We start from the raw sequence: 21,489 nt of genomic DNA on the forward strand, positions 1-21,489 counted from the left end.
TGGGGACACTAAAGCGATGGGGTGGGGGCGGGGTGATGCGACTCGGATTGGTTTTCTAGCTGGTGACTGGAGATCCATAGAGCGGGAAGAGTTGGGATGTGGACCCCAGCATGAGGGGGTGTGATGATTGTGTCTGGGCCTTAGGAAAGTGTGGGATCTGGACAGTGTCACATTGCCTGGCGTCCTCGTTTGTGGTGTGTGGGCAGTGACAAGACATTCTGACCAAAAAGCACCTTGGGGAGGAAGGGGTTATGTGGTTTACACTCTCAGGTCACAGCTCCATCCCTGAGGGAAGTCAGGGCAGGGACAGAAGCAGGGGCCATGGAGGAATGCTGCTTCCGGCGTGCCCCATGTCTCTCTCAGCTTCCTTCTGTGCAATCCGGGGCTACCTGGTCAGGAAAATGCCTCCACAGGCCCATCTGGTAGAGGCACCTTCAAGTTGACAAAAACTGACCAGCACGCTTGCGTGAGTTCGTGTCTTGTGAGCGCACGTTGTTAGTCACATGACCTTGGGCATGTTCCTTCCTCTGATGCCCACCTGTTCCCTTGTACCAGGCAGAATCCAGCTGGAAAAACAGAAGCGGCCAAAGACAGACAATAAGAGTTTTGTTGTAATTGGGCATGATGCAATCCTGGCACTCAAAAGGCTGGTTCAAGGCCAGCCTGGACCACCTAGGGAGGGAAGAGACCAGGCTGTGTATGTTGGGGGGAAGGTATTGTAAGGGGCCAGTTTACACTCCGGCAGGGCAGTCTAGGCCAGCCTGAACCCATAGGGCAGGCCTGGAGAAAGCCCCAAGGACAAGCTGGAATGGCTGTCCACACGTGTGTCTTCAGGAGTCTCAGCTCTGCCCCGCAGTTTTATAGTTCTTGGCTCTGGTCTCCCTCACCTCCACCCCAGTGCTGGACAATTCCCCTTACTAAGGATGGGCTTTAACCACCACCACAAAAATGCCTTGGAGAAATGACTGCATGGTGGGGGCTGGCCTCTCCAGCTGGTGCACTGCGCATCACACCTACCTAGCAGTAGTGGAAGCACTCTCGAGGGGCCGGCGGAACCATACGTTTTTGTGGGCCTTCTGCCAGCCAGCAGCAGGAAAGGCCAGTAGTAGCTGTGGCTGCTCCCCATAATGGGCAGGCATTCCTCCAAGAGTCCTAAAGGACAAAGGACCCCCCACCCCCCAAGCAGGGCTTCCCTTCCAGTTCCCACAGCTCTCAAGGAAGATGCTCGAGGAGTTCTGAGACTTGCCACTAGGGGGCACAGTGGCCCATAGAACCTCTGGGATGGTGGCTTCCGTGTGGTGCCACTTGCCAGGCCAAGGGGCCTGATGCTCCTTCTCAGTGTTGCTCAAGAGTGTTGCAAGACGGTTCTCTTGGTCACGTGTTGATGTTCCTAGTGAGGTCCTGTTTACTCAGCCTGCCTTCCATCTCTGTGATCATGAAACGGACTTATTGGGCCCAGTTAATGAGGTCGGCTCTGGTGTGGTCCGTTGTTGCTGGAGCTGACAGTTTAGGTTTTGGCATCTGACACACGAGGTAGGATTTAAACCCCAGCTCAGCCTGGCATCAGCTTTGCATCGGCTTGGCATCAAGACAATTCCTTAGCTTCCTTGTATCTCAGTTTCATCTATAAAATGGGGGTGCAGGAGGTCAGAGGTATGCCCGTGCTCCTGTAGGAAAGGCTGCCGATGTAGGTCACTCCCCACTCCAGGACTGGCAATGAGTAAATGCCATGTGTGTATGGATGCCTGCAGAGACCAGAAGAGTGCATGAGGTCTCTTGGAGCTGTAGTTACAGGTGGCTGTGAGCTGCCCGGCCTGGATGCTGAGAACTGAACTTGGGTCCTTTGGAAGAGCAGCAAGTGTTGTTAACTGCTGAGCTGTTTGTCTAGCCTCATGCTTCAGCCTCCTGAGTACCACAGTACAAGCCTGTGTCACTGGGCCTAGCCTTTGAGCTTGGGCCGGTTTTGTTTTTATTGTTCTTTTTGTTTTGTTTTTAATTGTTCTTAACTCTTAAAATTTTTAAATTTTATAAACTATTTTAAAATAGTTGAAAATAAATAAAAATATCACACATCTAAAATATGTATGTAGGGGCATGTGTGGCATGCATGGAGGTCAGAGGACAGTATGTGTTTGGTTCTCTCTGTCCACTGTATAAGTTAAGCCCAGATCATCAGACTTTGTGGCAAATGCCTTAACCCCCTGGCCCCCTGCTTTGTATTCTTGAGACGGTCTCACTCCGTTTCCCATCCTGGCCTTGAATTCATGGCAACCTTTCTGCCTTAGCCTCTCCAGTCATGGGTTACAGGCATGAGCCACCATGCCTGGCTAAACTTAGCTTCTATTTATTTTTAAGTTGATTTATGTTTTAAAATTATTATTTTATATTTGTAAGTGTTTTGCCTGCATGTATGTCTGGACATGACATACATGCCTAATGTCTGGAGAAGCTAGAAGAGAGTGTTGGATTTCCTGGTACTGGAGTTGCAGATGGCTGTGGGTGCTGGGAATTGGACCCAGATCCTCTGAAAGAACAGCCAGTGCTCTTAACTACTGAGCCATCCCTCTAAACCCTCAAGTTCAGTTGAGAATAAAGTGTATTTTTTTAATAATAAGATTTACCCATAAGTACTGGCTACTATAAAAAGCTATCACCGGGCAGTGGTGGCGCACGCCTTTAATCCCAGCATTCAGGAGGCAGAGGCAAGCGGATCACTGTGAGTTTGACACCAGCCTGCTCTACAGAGTGAGTTCCAGAGCAGCCAGGGCTACACAGAGAAACCCTGTTTCAAAAACAAAACAAACAAAAACAAAGAGGCTAACGACCCAGAAAAGCTGGGCTACCTTTTTTAAAATGTATGTTTTATACTTATTTACATTTGTGTGTGCACATGCGCATGTGCCACACACAGCATGTATGTGGAGGTCAGAGGACAACTGGTGGAGGTCAGTTTTCTCCTTCCACTGTGTGGCCCTCGGGGATCAAATTCAGGTCCTCAGCCTTGGTGACAAGCACCTTCGCCTGCCGAGCCATCACGTCAGCCCCCACCTGTCTCATATAGACGAGGTAGCTAAGAGTGGCTGCTTGCCCAAGGCGAACGTTGGGCAGAACTTGGTCTCTGCTGCTGACTCTGGCGGGGTCCCGGAGCCCAGGGAGGCGTCGGGAGGGCTACAGTGCCCCAGAGCCAGCCGGTCCATGAGGCCTTGGAGGTCTGCTGTTTTTAGGGTTAGTGCTGCAGCAACCTTCTTCCGAGACTTCTGCTTCTTTGAAGCATGGTTGGCTCCTGACCCAGGGGATGCCCAGCTCTCCCGACAGGGAACCATGCTGTCGTGGATGTCGAGGAAGACCAGAGAGAACAGGAGAGTTGTCACCCACAGGGAGGCTAGAGAAAAGCTATCTGCAGCTGGGGTGAGCTGCAGCGTGTGCACTGGGTGCGCGGGTGGGAACAGCAGGCGTGAGTGAGGGTGTGGGGCTGTATGAGTGGGAAGTTGAGGAAGGAGAGGAAGCCTTGGAGAATACAGCGTTCCTACTACCAAAGCCATTTCCATGGCTTCCCAGTCCACTGAAACAGCTCATCCCCAGTGGAAGACGCAGGCCGTTTTGTGACCATGACAAAAATCCTCCTGGTGCCCTCCTTCGGCCTGTCCCTGAGTGAGCATGTCTTGTGGAGGAGGCATCAGCTTCTGGCACATCTCACCCAGGGTTGTGTTTTGAAACAGATTCGATTTTCATGGCACTGGCTCCTCAGCCTCCTGTCACCCCTTAAGTCCAAAGCCATCTAGTTGGAAATGAGGTTGATTGGTTGAGTTCCATGGCCAGCCCATGTGGCAATGATGTGATAGAGGTCACTTCAGCTCACGAGTTATGTGCTTGCGCATTTGTGGGTGTGTGCCACAGCTCCCAGCCAAGCCAGCACCCACTGCTCAGCTGGCCCGGGACACACGATGCTGGGCAGTGGGAAGGAAGCCGAGGTGGCCGTGAGGCCCTGTGTCCCACTCAGCTCCACAGCTCCTAGCGCCCACTTTCTCCTGCTGCGGTAGAAAAGAGCAGCCCGGTAAGGGCCCAGTCAGAACCCCGAGCTTGCTTTGCTAAAGTGCAGACTTTTCAGGCCCTGCCCAGGCCCGCTGACTCAGTGTGGACTCCCAAGGATTGTTTTATTTTGTGACAGGTCTCCTGTAGTCCAAGCTGGCATTCAGTTCTCTTTGTGATGGAAGCTAGCCTTGAACTCCTGACCCTCCTGTCTTCATCTCCTGCGTGCTTGGAACATAAGCTTGGAGCCTATACTATCCTGCCTAAGAATTCTTAAACTAAACCAGGGCTTACATTCTGGGTGTGGATTGGTGGCCACAGTCAGGCTTGATAGACAGTGAAGGTAGCAGGAGGAATGTCGCTGGGCCCCCTGGGCCAGCTCTTTAAAGATGCTTTCAGTCAGAGGTAAGCTGCAAGAAACTGTGAAGAAACCCTCTCAACGCTGGCCTGATGTAGGGGCCTTCGAGATCAGTCACCTAACCCGACCCCCAGTCTGGCCTCGTCAGGGCCAGGGAGGAGACTGCCATAAAGCTTCGTTCCTGGGAGGAGGAGGAGGCACCCAAGTTGTGGTCCAGCAAAGACATGCATCCCACCACAGCCCTCAGCCCTGGAGCAGCCTCTTGCTCACGTCAGCTTTCTGGGTTATGGGCATGTGACATTGGGGCAGCATTCTGGTGAAAGCAATGGAAAAACAAAGACTCGAGGGAAATGTGCCTTGCTTATTGTATTAGCACCTTTTTCTGATCTAAAGTTACTTAGTTTAGAAGCAGAAATGTGCCGTGTGGAACTTGGTTGGCTCGCAGCCTTTTTATAATTGGTCAGTTTCAACATGTGAAGGCAAGGAGTTTCCCCAAAGGTTCCAAAGTTTAGAAGGAACAGCGTGCTTTTCCCTGACTCTTTCTTTGCCACCCCTCCTTGGGTCTTGTTGTTACTTTGTTGACACAAACAGTGAGCGTGAAGGACTGAGTTAGCATTAGGACGAGAGTCTTGCATTCAGATAGCCGGGCTGTGTCAGGGTCCCTTCAGCATAAGGAAGGACTGAGTTAGCATTAGGAAGAGAGTCTTGCATTCAGATAGTGGGGCTGTGTCAGGGTCCCCTCGCATTCCAGGCTGGGGCAGGGGGCAACAACATTGGCTCCTGGTCGTCACTCTTCCCTCAGCTCTGCAGAAGCTGTATGTGTGGTGTCTGGGGAGGGTGTCTGTGGTTTCGGGACGGCTTTTTCTTATCTGGGTCTCCCCAGGTCACCCTGAGTCCCTGCAGGTTCCCTGAGGGTTAAACCATTCCTGCAGGAGGGTGACAGGCCACTCTAAGACTGCCTTTGACAGTACGTTGGCCCCATGGAGACCTTGCTCGCATAGATTTGTCAGGGAAGGACACTCACAGCTGTCCTGTTCCCCACCCAGCCCACCAATCTAGTGGCTCCTGGAACCTCATTTGCATTGGATCCCTGGGCTCTAGTTTTAGAGTCCATTCCCACACTCCTATGACCAGGGCCACCTCTACTCGAGGCCAACGACCCTGGGGACAGCAATGGCAGTCTGGGGGACAGGGGACAGGGAGGTCCTTGAAGGCTGAATGGATAAGAAGCAAGTTTCCAGAAAAGTGCTGGGCTAGAACTTCCTTCCAGGACTGCATGGCTGTTGCTGGACCGAGAATTGGCCTCCTAGGCTCTGGCCACGGCTGTTTTATAGATTTGTTTGCTAAGCAACCGAGAACCTTTTGTGTACCAGGCCATATGGTCCCAACTTCAAGGATGCCAAGATGAACTTGAGGAGGTCTTTGTCTTCCAGACCCCCAGTTGGGTGGCAGAATGAGTCAGCTAGAGTGTCAATAAATACAGTGGCGCAAATACCGTAGGCGGGTGGGGCAAAGCAATCCAGAGTTTCCATGGTAGGCAGATAGCCCTGCAGGGAAGTGCCAGACCTCCTAACAGTTTACTAAAGGGCTCTGTTTATTTCTTTGCTTATTCATTGTCTCTTTTTTTATTGCTGTGACAAAACACCATGTCCAAGGCAACTTACAGTAGAAAGAGTTTAATTGGTCTATAGTTTCGTAGTGTTAGAGTCTATGATATTGAAATGTAACCATGGCAACAGGCAGAGCGAGCAGCTCACATCTTGGTCTATAAACGGGAGACAGACAGCATACAGCCACACCTCCTAATCCCTCCCAATCAGTTCTACCAACTGGGGACCAGGCATTCAAACATATGGACCTGTGGGGGGAGCCATTCTCATTCAGAACACCACATAGGGATTAAGCAAGTTGTCTACCACTGAGCTATATAGTTCCAACCCCCAACACACCCACTTTTTTTTTTTTAATCTGAGTCTAAGCCTAGCTAAGTTGTCCAGTGTCCTAGTTAGGGTTTCTATTGCTGATAAAACACCGTGACCCAAAGCAACTTGGGAGGAAAGGGTTATTTCGTCATACAGTTCTCAGGCTGCACTTTATCACTAGTCAGGGCAGGAGCCTGGAAGCAGAAACTGAGGCAGGGGCCATGGAGGGACACTGTTTACCGGCTGGGTCCCTCTGGTTCTCTCAGCCTCGTTTCCTATCCCATTCAGGACTACTGACTAGGGATAGCACCGCCCACAGTGGGCTGTAACCTCCCCCATCAATCATCAGAGCAGCATTTTCTTGATTACGATTCTTTCCCAGATGTCCCTAGCTTGTGTCAAGTTGACATAAAAACTAGCCAGCATACCCATACTGGCAGTGAATTTGTGCACGTCCTGCCTCAGCCTCCTGAGTGCCAGGCAGAGAGAGAGCGAGCAACTGTGCAGAAGGTAGATGTCTGACCAGTCACAGTACTTGGTGGCCCAGTGTGCAGACATCCTCTAAACTGGGCATCTAAGCTGGCTATGGTGACACATGCTGTAATCTCAGCAGAGGAAGCAAGAGTTCAGGGTCATACTTAGCTACAAAGCAAGTTCCAGGCCAGTCTGGGTTACACTGAAATGCTGTCTCTAAACTTCATGGGGCATGGCTCTTTAAAAAAATTACATTACCTAGGAGACTGAGGCACATGAGTCATGAGTTTGAGGCCAGCTTGGGCTCCATAGGGTCTCAGTAAGGAAACATAAAGTAAATTGAGCATCTGTCTCCTCCACATCTTCAAGTACCAACCCTGTACTGTTGCAGAGACAATACAGACCATCACTGGCTAATAGGAACAGTGCCCCTGAAAGGGAGAAAACTTGCCCCGGGGCCTCCTCCAGCCTTCTTTTAGAGTAGGACCCTAGAGCAGTCTCCCTGAGACACCTGTTCACACCTATAAAAGGAGCGTAATAATTCTAGCTGAGTCCCGGCAATACCCCCTCCCCCTCCAACCTAGGTGTCTGGCATTAGGACATGTTCCCTGCCTGTGTCCTCCCATGGGGACAAGTCTCCATCAGGCTAGACTCCCTAGATTTGATGATGGACTAGAATCAAGAGAACAAAGAACAGGATTTTCCTAGCATGGGGAACTGTGGGTCAGGGCTCAGAGAAGCAGTCTGCCCACAGTGAATCGGGAACATGAGAGAGAGTCCGTACACTGGACTTTCTTCCTTCCACTTGGGGATGTTCAGCCTCTACTGGGGTATGGAAGGGTTAACTCCACCCCCAGCCCTCCCCTGTCCTGCTGCTTTCTGGGCAAAGCTTAGTCACCTGAGAGCCAGCTGTGGGGATTTCCCCGGCAGTGAGACACGCATGCATGCTTCTCCAGTGTGTGCACATATACAACTCTGTTGATGTGGCCTCTGTAAGCTCAGGAGACCTGTCCAAACTCTTGCAGAGCAGGGGCTGGCCAAGTCAAAGAGGCCCAGGGGCTTCTAGTAGACGCCATGGAGGAGGGTCTCGACTGAACCTGGATTTCACCAGTCAGGGTAGATAAGCATGTTGCCCTGCACAGACTCCATTTCCTGTGACATCCATCTTGCCACAGGACTATTGGTTATGGGTTTTTTGTTTTGGGTTTTTAAAGCCCTTGGAAGACTTAGGGGCAAATGTCTATCAGCAGCCTTCTGGGATGTTTGGCTGGGCCTGAGGGCCTGTCTGGGTACCATGGTGCCCAGGAAGGTCAAGGGCATCCCCTGCCTCAGAAGGCCTGCACGTGGCTCAGGAGGGTGAGTTTGGACTAGATTAATGTCAGGACCACGGGCATCAGGGGCCTGGGTTCCCCTGAGACCAACAGAGCAACTGAGCGTGACTTGGACACTCTGAGTGTCTGACGTGTGTAAGAGTCAAAAGGAATTTTGGGGCTAACTGGAGGGACACGGCACTTTTGGTGTGTGCTAGGAATGGAACCAGGGCTTTTGTACATGCTAGCCAAGTGCTCTAACACTGGGATATGTGTGTTTTTGTTAAACACCTACTGTGTGCCAAACATTTGCTAAGACTGCAGCCCTGGCAGGCATTCTGGAGCTGCTTGAAACAATGAATACAGGGGAAAGATGAGTGAGACAGACCGACCTTAAAACGTGGGCATCCCCAACTTAGTTCAGAAAAAAGCTCTTACCTGGCTTCTGTGGCTTACGAGCCTCGCTCACAGTCAGGCCCTGTTATACCAGTGAGGGGGCTTATCCTGATTCATCTCTCCCAGTACACTCTAGTGAGCCTCAGAGCAGAAGGATGTCCTTTGGGGGTGGCCTGGACAGGGCCACGCAGGTAGCTAAGGGTGCCAGGCTGCTCCAAGCCAGGAGCTTCTGGAGCAGACAGGATCTCTGGGCAGGTGTGTGTGTGTGTGTGTGTGTGTGTGTGTGTGTGTGCGCGCGCGCGCGCGCGCTGCGTGCACACGCAGGCACGCAATCCTTCCCTCTGTGCTGAGGAACTGTAGTAGAGCTGGAACATCAGTGGGGCCCAGCACTGTGTGTGGACAGCTCACTAAACAGCCTACAGGAGATTCTTTGATGATCTGATAGCCAGAGTCCAGAGTGAGAGACAGGATGTTCTACAGCAGATTGTCCTAGATGGGAATGTCCATCCTGATGATCTGCCCTTGACTCCCTCCCTACAGTCCCCCCTCCCTTTTGGCTTCTGAAGGGGCTTGCCAAGGGATGGGTAGGTACAGGACTAAGTCTATAGGCCTGAAGTGGCTGGCTGGCTGGCTGACTTACTGAGTCACCAGCCCATTTCTGGGCTGCTACCCCCTCCCGTGTGTGCTGGAGATCACACAATACCCAAAGTGGGGGGCTTTTGGGGTGGTGGGTGGAGGAGCTGCAGGGAGACAGCTCAGTAAGTAAGGAGGGCCACCAAGGCAGACCACCCTGTGGAGGGAGTGGCTGGGATGCTGGAATTTTCAGCCTGGTGTTTGTTTCTTCTCTGTTGCACACAAACAGCCGGGCTCCAAGAGAGGTAAGGACCTGAGAGCTGAGGGGGAGGCCACACCCTGGGGACTGTGTGGGGTCAAGCCCAGCTGCCACGAGCAGATGCTCCGTCCCGCCCATCCACTTCCCCACTCAGTGCCCCTTTGTCTGCCCACACATCTCCCAACTAACGTGACCACCTGTCTTTAAACAGAGGCTTCTGGGATTGCCCGTGTGCAGCCTGCCTGCTACCCTCTGCTGACCCCCACCCCCACCAGACAGTGTAGTGTTCCCTGGATCCACTTGGCTGCACTGACCTGGCCCCAGCCCTGGCTCAGGAAGGCACCCTTCTCTTGGTCCTTTAGAGGCTGTGGACCCCTTCCGTTTCCCCACCTGAGTCGACGGTCTGCCTGTTTTCCTAGAGCAGCCAGCTCAGGCTGCAGGGTCCAGGACATTCCTAGCCTAGGCTGGGCTGCCCCATATGTGCCCTGGATCCTGGGAAAGGCAAAACTCTGGGGGAAGGGAGACCTTTGTAGCTGCATACAAAATGTGGGAACATGGCTGCTTTTACACAGAGGAGCACAGCAGAAATAAATACAGCCAGAGAGGAAAGCCAGAAAGTGAAGTCTCCCATGAGGGCCCCTTTGTTCCAGATTCCTGGCCCATTTGCCTGGCCCTCCACTCTGATGCTGCCTCTTCCTTGCTGTGGGGCCTTGGAAAAGGACATTAACTCCCCTGAGCCTCAGTTCCTCATCTTCAAAAGGCAGATTATTATAAGGGTTAAGTAAGAAAACATCTGTTAAATATTCAGCAATTCAGCACCATACTCTACCCTCTTCAGGTTGTATGAGAAGTGATGTCGGCTGCCTGAATATTAAGCAAGTGGCCTTCTCTGTGTGTGTGTCCCTGAGTCCCCACGTGGTCATCCTGGCCTGTGTGACCAGGAAGCCAAGGATGAGGTAGCAGAGAGGAGATTGGAGACAGGCACTTAGGATTTTCCTGTCTTTCAGTTCCCCCATCGGTAGGTAACCCAGCTCTCTTAAGTCCCTTAAGTACCTCTTCCTATTTGGCTTGGGAGGCTGTAGCCCAGCCACTTAGGGCTTGGGCAAAATTAGCTACATGGAACCTCTCCTTACTAAATGATGGAGGATTTCAATGCTACTACGGCATTAAGCTAGCCCGAGGCCCTTGTGTCTATATACAGGATCCCAAAGGGCTACAGAGAGCACATACACCAGCCCTGCCTCCCTCAGTGGCTGGGGAAACCACTACTGTGGTAGCATTAACCCCTCACCCTCCAGTCCCAGATCACGGTGTCTCCTGTGTGGGTTGGTGTGAGGGGTGTGGCTTCTGCTCCCACCAGTGTAAGCTTCCCGAGGCTGCCAATCTGAGAAACGCCGTTCTTAGTTCATGTTCTGTTGTCGGAACAGATGCCTGAGGCTGGGTTATTTATTTATTGAGAAAAGGTCTCATGTAGCCCAGGGTGGTCTCAGATTGCTACGCAGCTGAGGAAGACCTTGAATTTCTGACACTCCTGCTATCAACGTAGAGAGTCAGGTGGGGCAGCTGGAACAAGTGAAGCCATTGTGTGTCCTTGTCAGGCAGTGGGGGAGATAGGGACCTGCTCCAATCGTGAAAGAGCTCCTGCTCCTGGTGCCGCCCGCCGTTCAATATGGGGCTGGCAGCCCCAGGCTGAAAGCAGTGGCCAGGTTTCCTGGTGGCCTACTCAGAAAGGGAAAGAGACACGTGGAGCCTAGGAAACTTAAGATACTGGCCCTATGCAAAGTTGAGCATGCGAAGGAAGGAGGGGAGAGGTCAGGATGCAGCTGGTTGTGTAGAAGCTGCACACGGGTAGGAACAATAGAATTCCCGAAGAGGGAGAGGCCTCTCCTGAGATCCTGAAGGAGGGAAGGGCTGGGGAGGCCAGAGAGTTTCATTCCTTCGGGCCTGGCAGAATCCCTGAGCTGTGCAAACTGGTCCCCCAAGCTTTTGGCTCACTGTTGTTCTCCATGGAGTTTAGGCGGTTGGCAGCCCTCCCTGCCTCTCTCCACCCAGGCCTGCAGCCCACCATAGGTTTATTAGTTTGGAATGTAGAGCTTGGTCTCCTCCAGGGAAGTGTCCTGCAGACAGGGTTTAAAACCTGGGTTGGGGCGTGTGGAGCTTGGTTCCCACAGCACTGCAGTTGCTCAACGTTAGGGGCTTCAGGGTGTGATGTGTGTTGGCGGTGGGGGGGGGGGGGAAGACTAGTGTCTTTTCCTCATTTAGAGTAGCCAGGACGTCCAGACCTTGGGGGAGCTACTGGAAGTTTAGGAATACCTGCCTGTCGTCCTGACAGGAGCCAGAGTCAGTCTCCTAAGTGTGCACCAGGCCAGTGTTTGGCCATGCCTCCAGACACTGGATTTTTCTCAGGGCCCAGATTCTTGGTGGTATCGCTGGCCAGCAGAAACAGTTATGACAAGAACATGGGCATCGCGGATAACCGAAAGGCCCTGTCTCTACACCATCTTATTCTGGAGCCTACAGCTTTTGCTGTTATCTACTTCCCAGAGGCCTCACCCCCACCCGTCCTGGAGCTTTCAAGGCAGTGGGTCATGTCAGTGTGTAAACTCTCTGGAGAAGATGGGTGTTGGGCCTTTTTGCTTGCCGCACCATGGGAGAAAGGACAGGCAGATTGCTAGGCGTCCCGCTTGAGTCACTGTGAATGGCAGAGTGAGCCTGTAACAGTCCAGGCCTCTAACTCTCGCCCTGTAGCTCGGCTTCCAATGCCTTCCTTGCTCAATTTTTCTCACGGCTATAGCAAACACCTGAGGGAACAATTTAAAGGGAGGATGGGTTTATTTTGGCTCATGATGTCACAGAGGTCAGTGTCGTGGATCTGAATGCTTCTCCAGCTCACGGCACAGTTGCGGGAGTCTGTAGAGCCCTCAGGAGGCGAAGCCTAGCTTCTGGGAGCAGCTCACCAGGAACCAGCCTCTGAAGGCTATAAGTCCCCTGTTCTAGCATCGCCCCATCTCTTGGCCCAGCACACCGTGAACAGCTGGTGCTTCACACTCCCAATGCCATGAGATGAGTTTCCCTTCCGTGATAGACCCCGATTAAGCTTTCTTCTTCATTGTCCCTGCCAGGCCACAGCAATGCGAATGTAACAAACAAATTCAGCCACATTGCTATGGGCTGTGGTAAGGCAGAACAGCCTGGCAGCAAGTCTGTGGCAAAGCAAAGTTGTTCACCTCGCTGCAGCCGGGAAGCAGAGAGGGAAGGGGAGGGGCCAGGATGCATCTTTTGGGTCCTGCATCCAGTGCCTGGCTTTCTTCCAGGTACGCTCCACTCCCCAATTCTTCCCACCTCTCAGGATTCAGACACTTCCCCAAGTCCCATCAGCTAGCAACAAGACCTGTAATCCAGAGGCTTGTGGGAGATGCTTCATACTCAAACATAACTCTGCCTTCAGAGTATCTCCTCTTGGAGGTTTGGTTTTCCAGAAATTGAACATGCATCTGTTGCAGAGTTTTCTTGTCCTGCCAGTCCCACAGCTTCAGCCCCAAATGAACACGCAGAGACAATACATTGGCCAATGACTAGGGCTTCTTATTGGCTAGCTCTGTCTTAATTATTAACCCATTTCTATAAATCTGTGTATTTCCACATGGTCTTGGCTTACCGGAGAATGCCTGGACCTGTTACTCCTATGGCAACTACATGTTATCTCTTTCCGGTCTCTCTCTGCCTACCTTTCCCAGAACTCTCCTCATCTCCAAGCCCCGCCTGTCTTCCTGCCTCTACTGGCCTAACAGTGTTTTATTCATCAACCGTTAAGAGGAACACAGATACGGAAGGACATTCCCCCATCATGTGTCCACGTTATTCTTTCTCAGGAAAGATGTTCCTTTGCCCAGGACTCTGCTCACTGATCTTATGGCAAGTCCCAGGGTTCTGCAAGGAAAGTCTAGAACATCACACAGCCACCTGAGAGAGCAGTGGACCTGAATGCTGTAATGGGCGGGTGTTGAATATCGAGGCCCTTTGCCCAAGGCCACAGAGCAAACGCTCAGCAAGGCCAGGCACGGAGATTGCCAGTCCTGTGCCTCTCATTTTGTGGCAGACTGTGTCCTTGTTCTTCGGCTTCTTGGTCAGTAGAGGTCAGGGGATAAAGCAGCAGTTGGTTCGTGTTGGTCACAGCTGTTTCTTGGCTGTGCCTGCCTCTTCCCCCGAGCCAGCAGCCCTGTCTGCCTGCTGGCCAGAGGGCCTTGTTATGTGAGCCAGAGGCTCTCCTCTGTTCATTAGAACGAGGTGGAAGGGGTCCTTCCCACCCCAGGAGAGAACTTGCCAGGGCAGGCTGAGAGCTGCAGGGTTGGATTTACTCTGCACGTCCAGGGATTGGGAAATGAATCACTTTTTAAAAAGGCAGGCTTGTTGCTAGTCTATTCCATTTTCCTCTGAGGATGGGGAAGAAAATGCCTGCTTCCGGAGCTTGGAGCAGGGTGGGTATGTGCTCAGGTATCTGGCCTCTGGTTGCGTGCAGCCTACCTTGTGCTTCTGTGAATAAAGTTTTATTGGAAGATGGATGATGGCCCGGCCCACTTTTGCACTCTTATGGTAGAGCTCTCTTCCCAGTGACCATCTGATCCCCAGCACCTAAGGTAAATTTTCCCTGACCCCTGGCCTAGCAGAATAATCCTTCCGGGGCTGTCTACACCCAGGCAGAATGCCTTTGTGTGTCTCATGAGAGATTTGCCTTTCTCAAAGCATCTCCTTCTGAGGAAGCCAAAGGGAGCCCCAAAAGGAGAGGGGGCGCAGGGTGTGGGTGCAGGCAGGTCAGCCCCCACCCTGCTCTGCACTGGGGCCCCTAGTCTATACTACTTAGAACCTTGGTGGTCCTAGAATGCCTGCCCTGTCTCAGCTCCATGAGGACGTCCTGCCAGGCTTGGTGAGAGGCTCTGGCCTCAGATCCAGCCCTGTTTGTCCCTTATTCTAGCTGACCCAATCTGAAGGTAGCAGTAGGAGCCATCTCAGACTAGATGCAGTGGTTTTCTTGGGGTACCTAAGGCAATGTATCATTCCGTTACCGTCCTCGCGCCCTGGGGCCATGACTTCCCTGGTGCCCCCAGAGCTGAATGAAGCTGAGAGCCAGGTCCATGCTAACCACATCATGGAAAGTGTTCCCGGCCATGGTGGCTAGCCTTTAATAGGCACTGGTAATTACTAGGCATTATGTTGGCTCCTGGTATCACCTCATTTAGTCATCCAGCAGCCAAGAAGGTAAGCATATCACTTGATCTTGAATTTTACAAGCTCAAGGATAGGCTCTGAGGGGCCAGAGAGATGGCTGAGTGGCTAAGGGCACTGGCTGCTGCTCCAGAGGACCCAGGTGTGACTCCTAGCACCCACATGGCAGCTCTTGTAACTCCAGTTTCAGGATGTCCGACAGCTCTCCTGGCCTACTCAGACACCAGGGATGCAAGTGATGTGCAAACATATGTGCAAACCAATCACTCATATACAGAGAATAAAACTAAAATAAACTCATGGAAAAAGAGGTTTGTTTTAAAAAGAAAGACTAGGCTCCAAAAGATTAAGTAACTTCCCTACAGGGGAGGAGCCTGGGTTTGTACCCAGGTCTCAGACCCCAGAGACTGCTCTAGAACTCTTGAGTTACAGTAAAATTTGAAACAGCAGCTTCCCAGTTCTCCAGAACAGCGGGGCGGGGCGCGGGGACCTGGGGCATACACAGTGCAGGTTTACTGAGCAAATATGTAATATGTTTGAAATGGGGGCATCTAGGTGGTTGCCTGATCAGGGTCCTTACAAGAGATGGGCATTGTACTGGCTGTGTAGCCTTGAGTAAGTGGCTTAATCTTTCTGGTTCAGTCTGTCCGTTGTAGGTTTGTCCCAGAGAGTAACTAAAGAACCCTTATGTGGAGTATACGGCACAAAGCTTAGTAGACGACAAATGCTGGGTCAATGTTGACTGCTGTTAGCTGCTATGAAGAGGCAGCTCCCCTGGCCAGTGCTAGGTAGCCCTCTCATATTTGCAGCCCAGCACTATGACCAACTGTCTCCTTGTGACTGTCTCCTGCAGCCGCTGTGCCCTGCCCTTGGGGTTACCTCCAGGCATGGTTCCATTCCATCTCATGGAATCCTGGACCAGGTATTTCCCATATGAAAAACGCCTCCTTAACAGTTTGTGTGCCCACCTCCTGAGTCCATCATGAGAGCAAGTGGTCCACTATGGGCACACAGTGCCTATGGCGACCTCTGGCGTTCATGGTGACTTTTGATATTCCAGGAATGTTTGAATCAGGACTGGCCTGGTGGCTCAGTCGGTAAAAGTGCTTGCTTTGGAAACCTGGCAACCCAATCAAACCCTGGAACACATGTAAAAGTGGAGAGAATTCATTCCCTAACGTTGTCCCCCTGTGGCATGCACAAAGAACGCACACGCGTGTACACACACACACACACACACACACACACACACACTAGAAATGCTCACATCTGTGAACAGGTGAAGAGTTTCTCCTGCGTCATAGTGCTGATGGCACCATAGCCCATAATGACTTGTTCTTCCATAGCACTTTGGGTTTATCCTCCCTCTTGGCCCAGATGGGATACCTTGTCTGAGCCTGGAATAAAGCCCTGCACCACTAAAGGTCCATCTCCTAGGTCCAGTGTGAAATGAAGGATTTGTGGGGCAATGGTTCTCAACCTGTGGGTTATGACCCACAGGCAGTTGAACCTAAGACCAGTGGAAAACACAGCATTTACATTACAATGAATAATGGTAGCAAAATTAGTTAGGAAGTAGCAACGAAAATAATTTTACCACACGAGGAAGTGCTTTAAAGAGCGGTGGCGTTAGGAAGATTGGGGAGCAGCGTGGTAGGAGGTCCCTGCTCTCTGCATCATCCTCCGTTGGTGGGTGTTGGTGGGTGCATCCGTGGCAAGAGCTGAACAAGACTTCAAGGCAGAGTGGCATCGTAAAACTTGAAATCTACCCTGACATTTGAGGTCCTGGGTCTGGTCTGCTGAGTCCGCTGGCCTTTGGCAATCCTTGGAGCCACCAGGCCCCATGGGACCAGCCTCCCACATGGCTGCAGAGGCAGAACCAGGCTGCCTCCTCCAGCCCACACTAAAGCCGAATCCCGTTGCAGGGAGGGCCTGGGTCAGAAGTCTGCTTCAGAGATTCCTGTGTTTCAACAGACACCTCATTATCCCAGCCAGCCTCTGTAATCATACAGGCCCACGCCCAGCAGTCATCCTAGGCCAGGAAATCACTCCCTCCCCTCCCCCGCCTTCCGCCCAGGGAACCCTGAACCTCAGTGTCTGCAGCCGCTCTTCAGTGGCCCTCTTGCCTGCCTAACGGTTTCTCTCCTGCCTCTCCTTGCTCTCTCGGGGACTCGGAAGTGTGGCTAACCAGCTGGACTGAGTCTCCCAAGAAGGACGTGACAGGTACTGCCTTGCATGCATACGTGTGAACATGCGAGTCCCAGCATGTGTGCCTAGTTTCTGGTGCCCGCAGGTTTCCTTGCGAATGCCTCCCTTGTTCTGCATGTGGGCTTTCCCACCCCCTGGGCCTTCTGCCTGCTGGAAGAACCCTTTATAGTTCTCGGATGGGATGAGCCACTGGGCCTTGTAGAGTGGTGATCAAGTAGAAGAGTGTGCGCCTGGCCCAGTGCCTGTGGGTTTGAATCCCAGCTCAGCTGTGCCCTGCCTGTGCTGCCCTGGGCGGGAGGGGGTGGGGCGGTGTGCAAAACCTTCCCAAAGGCATGGAATGCCACCTCAGGGCATCTCTGTTCTAGGGCTGCTGTCTTTGGTGTTATCACATTGACCATCCCAGGGGGAGTAGCCAAAGATGAGCCATCTCTAATCTGAAGCAGGGAGTCCCTGACACCTTCCAGAGATCTCTCAGGGGAGCTAGAGATCTGGAGAACAGGAGGACCCTTTCTGCCTGTGACAGGGTGGATCACAGCCCCAGATCCAGAAGTCCAGAACTTGGAATTGCCCCAAGCCAAGCTGCCTGGCTGAGGTGCCTTTCGAGGCCTGGGGATTCAGCCTTTATCTGGTCCATCTGGGTAGAGGGTCAGGGTCCTGATTATAGCCTTGTGCCAAAACCCGTGAACAGCAGAGCTACAGCGCTTGGAATAAATGGTGGGAATGGGATGGCGTTTCCAGAAGCATCCTCAGCAGAGTCCCTTTCGTTCTCAGGGCGAGTATTCAGGCTGAGGCCCATGGCAGGAGGCTGGAGGGAGAAGAGGTCTTGGGCCAGTTGGAGGGTTAAAGCTCAGACTTCATCCTCCCCTGCCCCACCCCCTTCCCCGCTGTTGGCAGGGAGTGTTGAGCATCCTGGGAGAGAGGCCAGGAGAGAAGGCAGTGGGGGAGGTCCCCCTTCCCTCCCTTCGTCCTTACGGTGTCCCTGTGACGCCAGCCTGGGCCTGAGCTAATCATTGGGCCCCTGTCCCTTTTTCCCCTCAGCTCATGCCAATGAGCCGGAGCCCACTTGGCCCACAGCAATACATTCTAGTCACCAAATGTATAGCTCAGAGGCCAGAGGCCCAGTGCAGCCTGGGAAGAGCCAGTGGGGCTTGGTGGGATGTCCAGGGCTGAGCGTGTAGTGGGGAACCTGAGGCTGTGCCCGCACAGGGCCTGGCTTCTCAAGATGAGTCCAGCTCTGTGGAGCCGGAGGCCCAAGGGAGGTCCATCCTCCCAGCCCTCACCCTAGAGTGGCAGGGACAGCCAGCTCAGAGTCCAAGGCTAGAGTCTCTCCCAGCCTAGGTTTCCCTCCTGGAATGTTGGGGGAATTCTGTCAAATAAGAAATGCAGAGGTGGTGGGCTGACGCCAGAGATCCTAATAGCTAGGGGGTCCTGGGGCAGCTTAGCCTGGTGTCCAACCCATTGTGGCCTGGGAGGCTCTGAGCTGACCCTCTCCAGCTGCTACACCATGTGCCTGGGGGCGGGTCCAAGAGAGGCGTATTGCAGGGAAGTAGCATTAGGCTTCCCTCTCCAGCCTCCTGGTGCAGCAGCAGTGCTGCAGGGATTTTGCTATGAGCTGCCTCTGGCGGTGAGGTCCTTAGCTCCTCCCATGTCTCCCATACTCTTCTTGCTAAACAGCTGTCTGTACTTTACTCGGGCTTTAGGCCCTGTGACTTCAGAGCATTCGCAGAACAGCCCCTGCGGTACTGTTCCTGTTTGCAGATGAGGAAGCTAAACTTGGGAAGGTCAAGCGTCCTCCCCAAGGTCAAAGGGCAAGCAAGGGCAAGGCTGAACTGGACCCTGATTCCGTTTTTTTGCCTTTTGAATGCCAGGCAGTGGTTGTGTCTGGGTCGTGTGTCAGAGGTGACTAGTCTGAAGCATGTGGTCTGCTTGGAGAACTATTCCCAGCTACAAACCCAGGAGAGAGAGTGTGTGCATGCGCGTGCACATGCACTCACACGTCATAGTGCTGAAGGGGCCTCCTACAGAGGCCGAAATGCTTGGGAACGGTTGAGAGCAGTAGAGGGGGAGATGTGGAGCAGGGGGCAGGGCCTTAAGACATAGTGGGTGCCCAGCACATGTGCTGAGTCATGAATGTTCCATGGAATGGGGAGGAATAGCAGGGAACCAGGGAACCAGGGTGGAAAATCACAGGAAAGATTGGACTTGGGTTTGCCTTTTGTCCCGAAAGTATCAGGAGCCATTGAAGGCATGGGAGCTGGGGCATGACTTGGCAAAGACCTGGTTTAGAAGCTTAAGTTGATAATGAACACCCCAACATCCGGTGCAGATGGTAAAGGGAGACTTACGGTGTGAGGCTAGGGCAGACACCCCCAGGACACTAGCAGGCCCAGCCAAGGACCCTGATAAGGCGGAGGACTCCAGCTCGCCTGCGAAGCCCCATCCTAACCCAGGACGCAGAGCTTTCTAGAAGGGGTCCACCCCTATGCACTCTGCCAAAGGCTTCTTGTCTGAGCACAAGCCCCCCCCCCCATCCCGACTCCTCCAGACCCCAGTTTTCCAGGCCTTGCCTGCCTTGGAGAGGATCCAGAGCTGCTTCTATAGATGACATCACCGCCCACCATCAAGCAGTTTCTCTTCTGGATACCTGCTCCTAGTGCCGGTTGCGACACCCCAAGAAGCAGGCGCCAGAGAGAGGAGCTGGGAGCCTGCCTGTGTTGGAGGTGGAGAGGAGACAGGGAGAATCCCACAGCTAGTGCAGCTGTCTCCAGGAAGAGTGGCAGCCTGCCTGTGCTGTGCGACTGGAGGATGGTCCCTTCACTGTGCCTTCCTGATTCCCAGAATGCTAGCCCAGATTGCCAAGCCTTAGAGGCCCCAGACAGTTTTCCAGGCAGACTTCGGATGAGGGCTGTGGGTGTGTAGATTTTCCTCTGCTTTGAAATCTTGTTTCGGAGTCTTCTTGGCTTGGATCGAAATGACCTGCTATCTGTCCCCTCTCTGGCACCTCATCCTTGGCCTCAGCTGTTGTCATCTGGCCACAAGCCCCGAGCTGCTTGCTTCTTATTGTCTCAGCCTCACACGTCCTTTCCCCCAGTCCCAGTTCAGTCACTTACTGTCCCCGTTTCAGAGGTAAGGCCCTCCCTGGTTTCCCAGATGGGCATAGCAGGGGCCACACCATCCGTCTGGAAGTACTTTCATTTTACACTCAGTGCCTGCCACTAGTGGACGTATGTGCTGGTCAGCAGAGGTGACAGCGTGAGTCTCTAAGGACCCCTAACTCCAGTGTTACCAGGTGTGCCAGGTGTCTGTGGATGCAGGGAGGCAGGGTCCTTCCTAGACACTAAGCGTCAATGGCCATGTAGGTTCATGTGCTTGGTGGCATGGGGCGTGGGTTTAGTCCCAGCTGGGTGACCTTAGGGAATCTGCTTCCCCTACACGTTCAGTTTACATGTGTGTAACGTGTGGAAGGTTGCTGCAAGGACCAGGCATGATGCTGAGTATGGGACTGAGCCTGAGGGGCCCTGATGGGGACTTGCATGCAGTTTGGCATGCTCAGGGCTTAGGCACTCCTACCAGCACCCCCCCCCCACCGTCTTGTATTCCCCTCTCCCATGTTTCACATCCAAAGTCCCTCCAGTGGCTGGTCCTTTTTTGGTTTGTGCTACACAGGCACTGATGTCCCCCAGGGCACAGTGGGAGGCTGTCACCCGTGCCCAGTGTGTTGCTAGCTGGTGCAGAAGCTGGTGACATTTGCGTACAGAGGCCAGGCTGCCCAGCTGTTGGTTGTGTTTCTGCCTGACATACAATTCAGGCTTTTCAGGGGCTCCCTGGGGCTGTGCATGTGTGCACTCCTGGGGCACACCAAGCTTCCGAGTCTCCAAAGGGCCTCTCTGGGCTGCAAAGCCCACACCATGTGGGGGAAAAGTCTTTCTCTTCCCAGGAGAAGAAACTTGGTTGACTCTCCCAGAGTTCTCTGGCCACAGACCCTGACAGCACCTTCTTTACAAAGGACCCAGAGGTCTAAGCTGTGCCTCTCACTTTTGGCTGCATGTCTGAACCGTGGGACAGGATGGGGTATGCAAAATGACTCATGCCTAGGCCCCACCCACTGAAGCCAGCCGTCCAAAGCCAAAGAGTTAAGGGGTTTAAAAGCTCCTGGGATGGTCTACATTCCTAAGTGGAGGATCAGTGTGTCTGAAGGACAGTGTATGGAAATCAATCAGAGTTCTGTAATTAGAAGAGGGACGGACTCAAACCTCCGAAAAGACCGTGAGTGGTCCAACTGTCTCTGTATGAGCTGTGGGAACTGCGTGTGTGCCTCTTGTCTCTCAGAGCCTCTCATTAATCTGGGAATTAAAACGGGGTGTCTCGAGGTGACCTGAAGCCATACCTGCCTGGCATGCATGTGAGTCAAAGTCAGTCGTGTAGAGGGAATGTGTCTGAGGGTGAGGCACACGGGCGACTGGAACACCGCACTATGGCCAGGCCAGTGGTGAGAGACATTGGGAGGGCATAGAATTTGCTTTGGTTTTGAAACAGGGGTCTTGACTGGCAACCCAAGCTGACCTTGAACTCCTGATTCTCCTGCCTCGGCCACTAGTGTGGGAATTACAGGCTGGCTGACAAACATGTGGTATAAGAACTGTACTAGAATTCCCTTGGGGGTGGAGAGGTCTGGGAGAGCTTCCTGAAAGAGGTGATTAGTCATTTTCTGGCTTGTGGATTCGTTGAATGCTAGTC

At 52.9% G+C, this 21,489-nt stretch overlaps 1 protein-coding gene across 5 annotated transcripts in view; it reads left to right on the top strand.

The window, feature by feature from the left end:
• Positions 1–21,489, top strand: part of Sh3pxd2a (SH3 and PX domains 2A) — a 198,410-nt gene that overhangs the window by 129,710 nt on the left and 47,211 nt on the right. For 3 of the 5 annotated variants that reach the window (XM_051200090.1, XM_051200092.1, XM_051200094.1), the window contains one exon: positions 16,723–16,767. The exons of the other annotated variants lie outside the window; for them this stretch is intronic. In XM_051200090.1, coding sequence (XP_051056047.1) covers positions 16,723–16,767 — 45 coding nt within the window. The remainder of the gene's footprint in view (positions 1–16,722; positions 16,768–21,489) is intronic. 5 annotated transcript variants of the gene reach the window in all.

Source organism: Phodopus roborovskii, unplaced genomic scaffold (assembly GCF_943737965.1).
Source record: "Phodopus roborovskii unplaced genomic scaffold, PHOROB, whole genome shotgun sequence".
Lineage (NCBI taxonomy): Eukaryota > Metazoa > Chordata > Mammalia > Rodentia > Cricetidae > Phodopus > Phodopus roborovskii.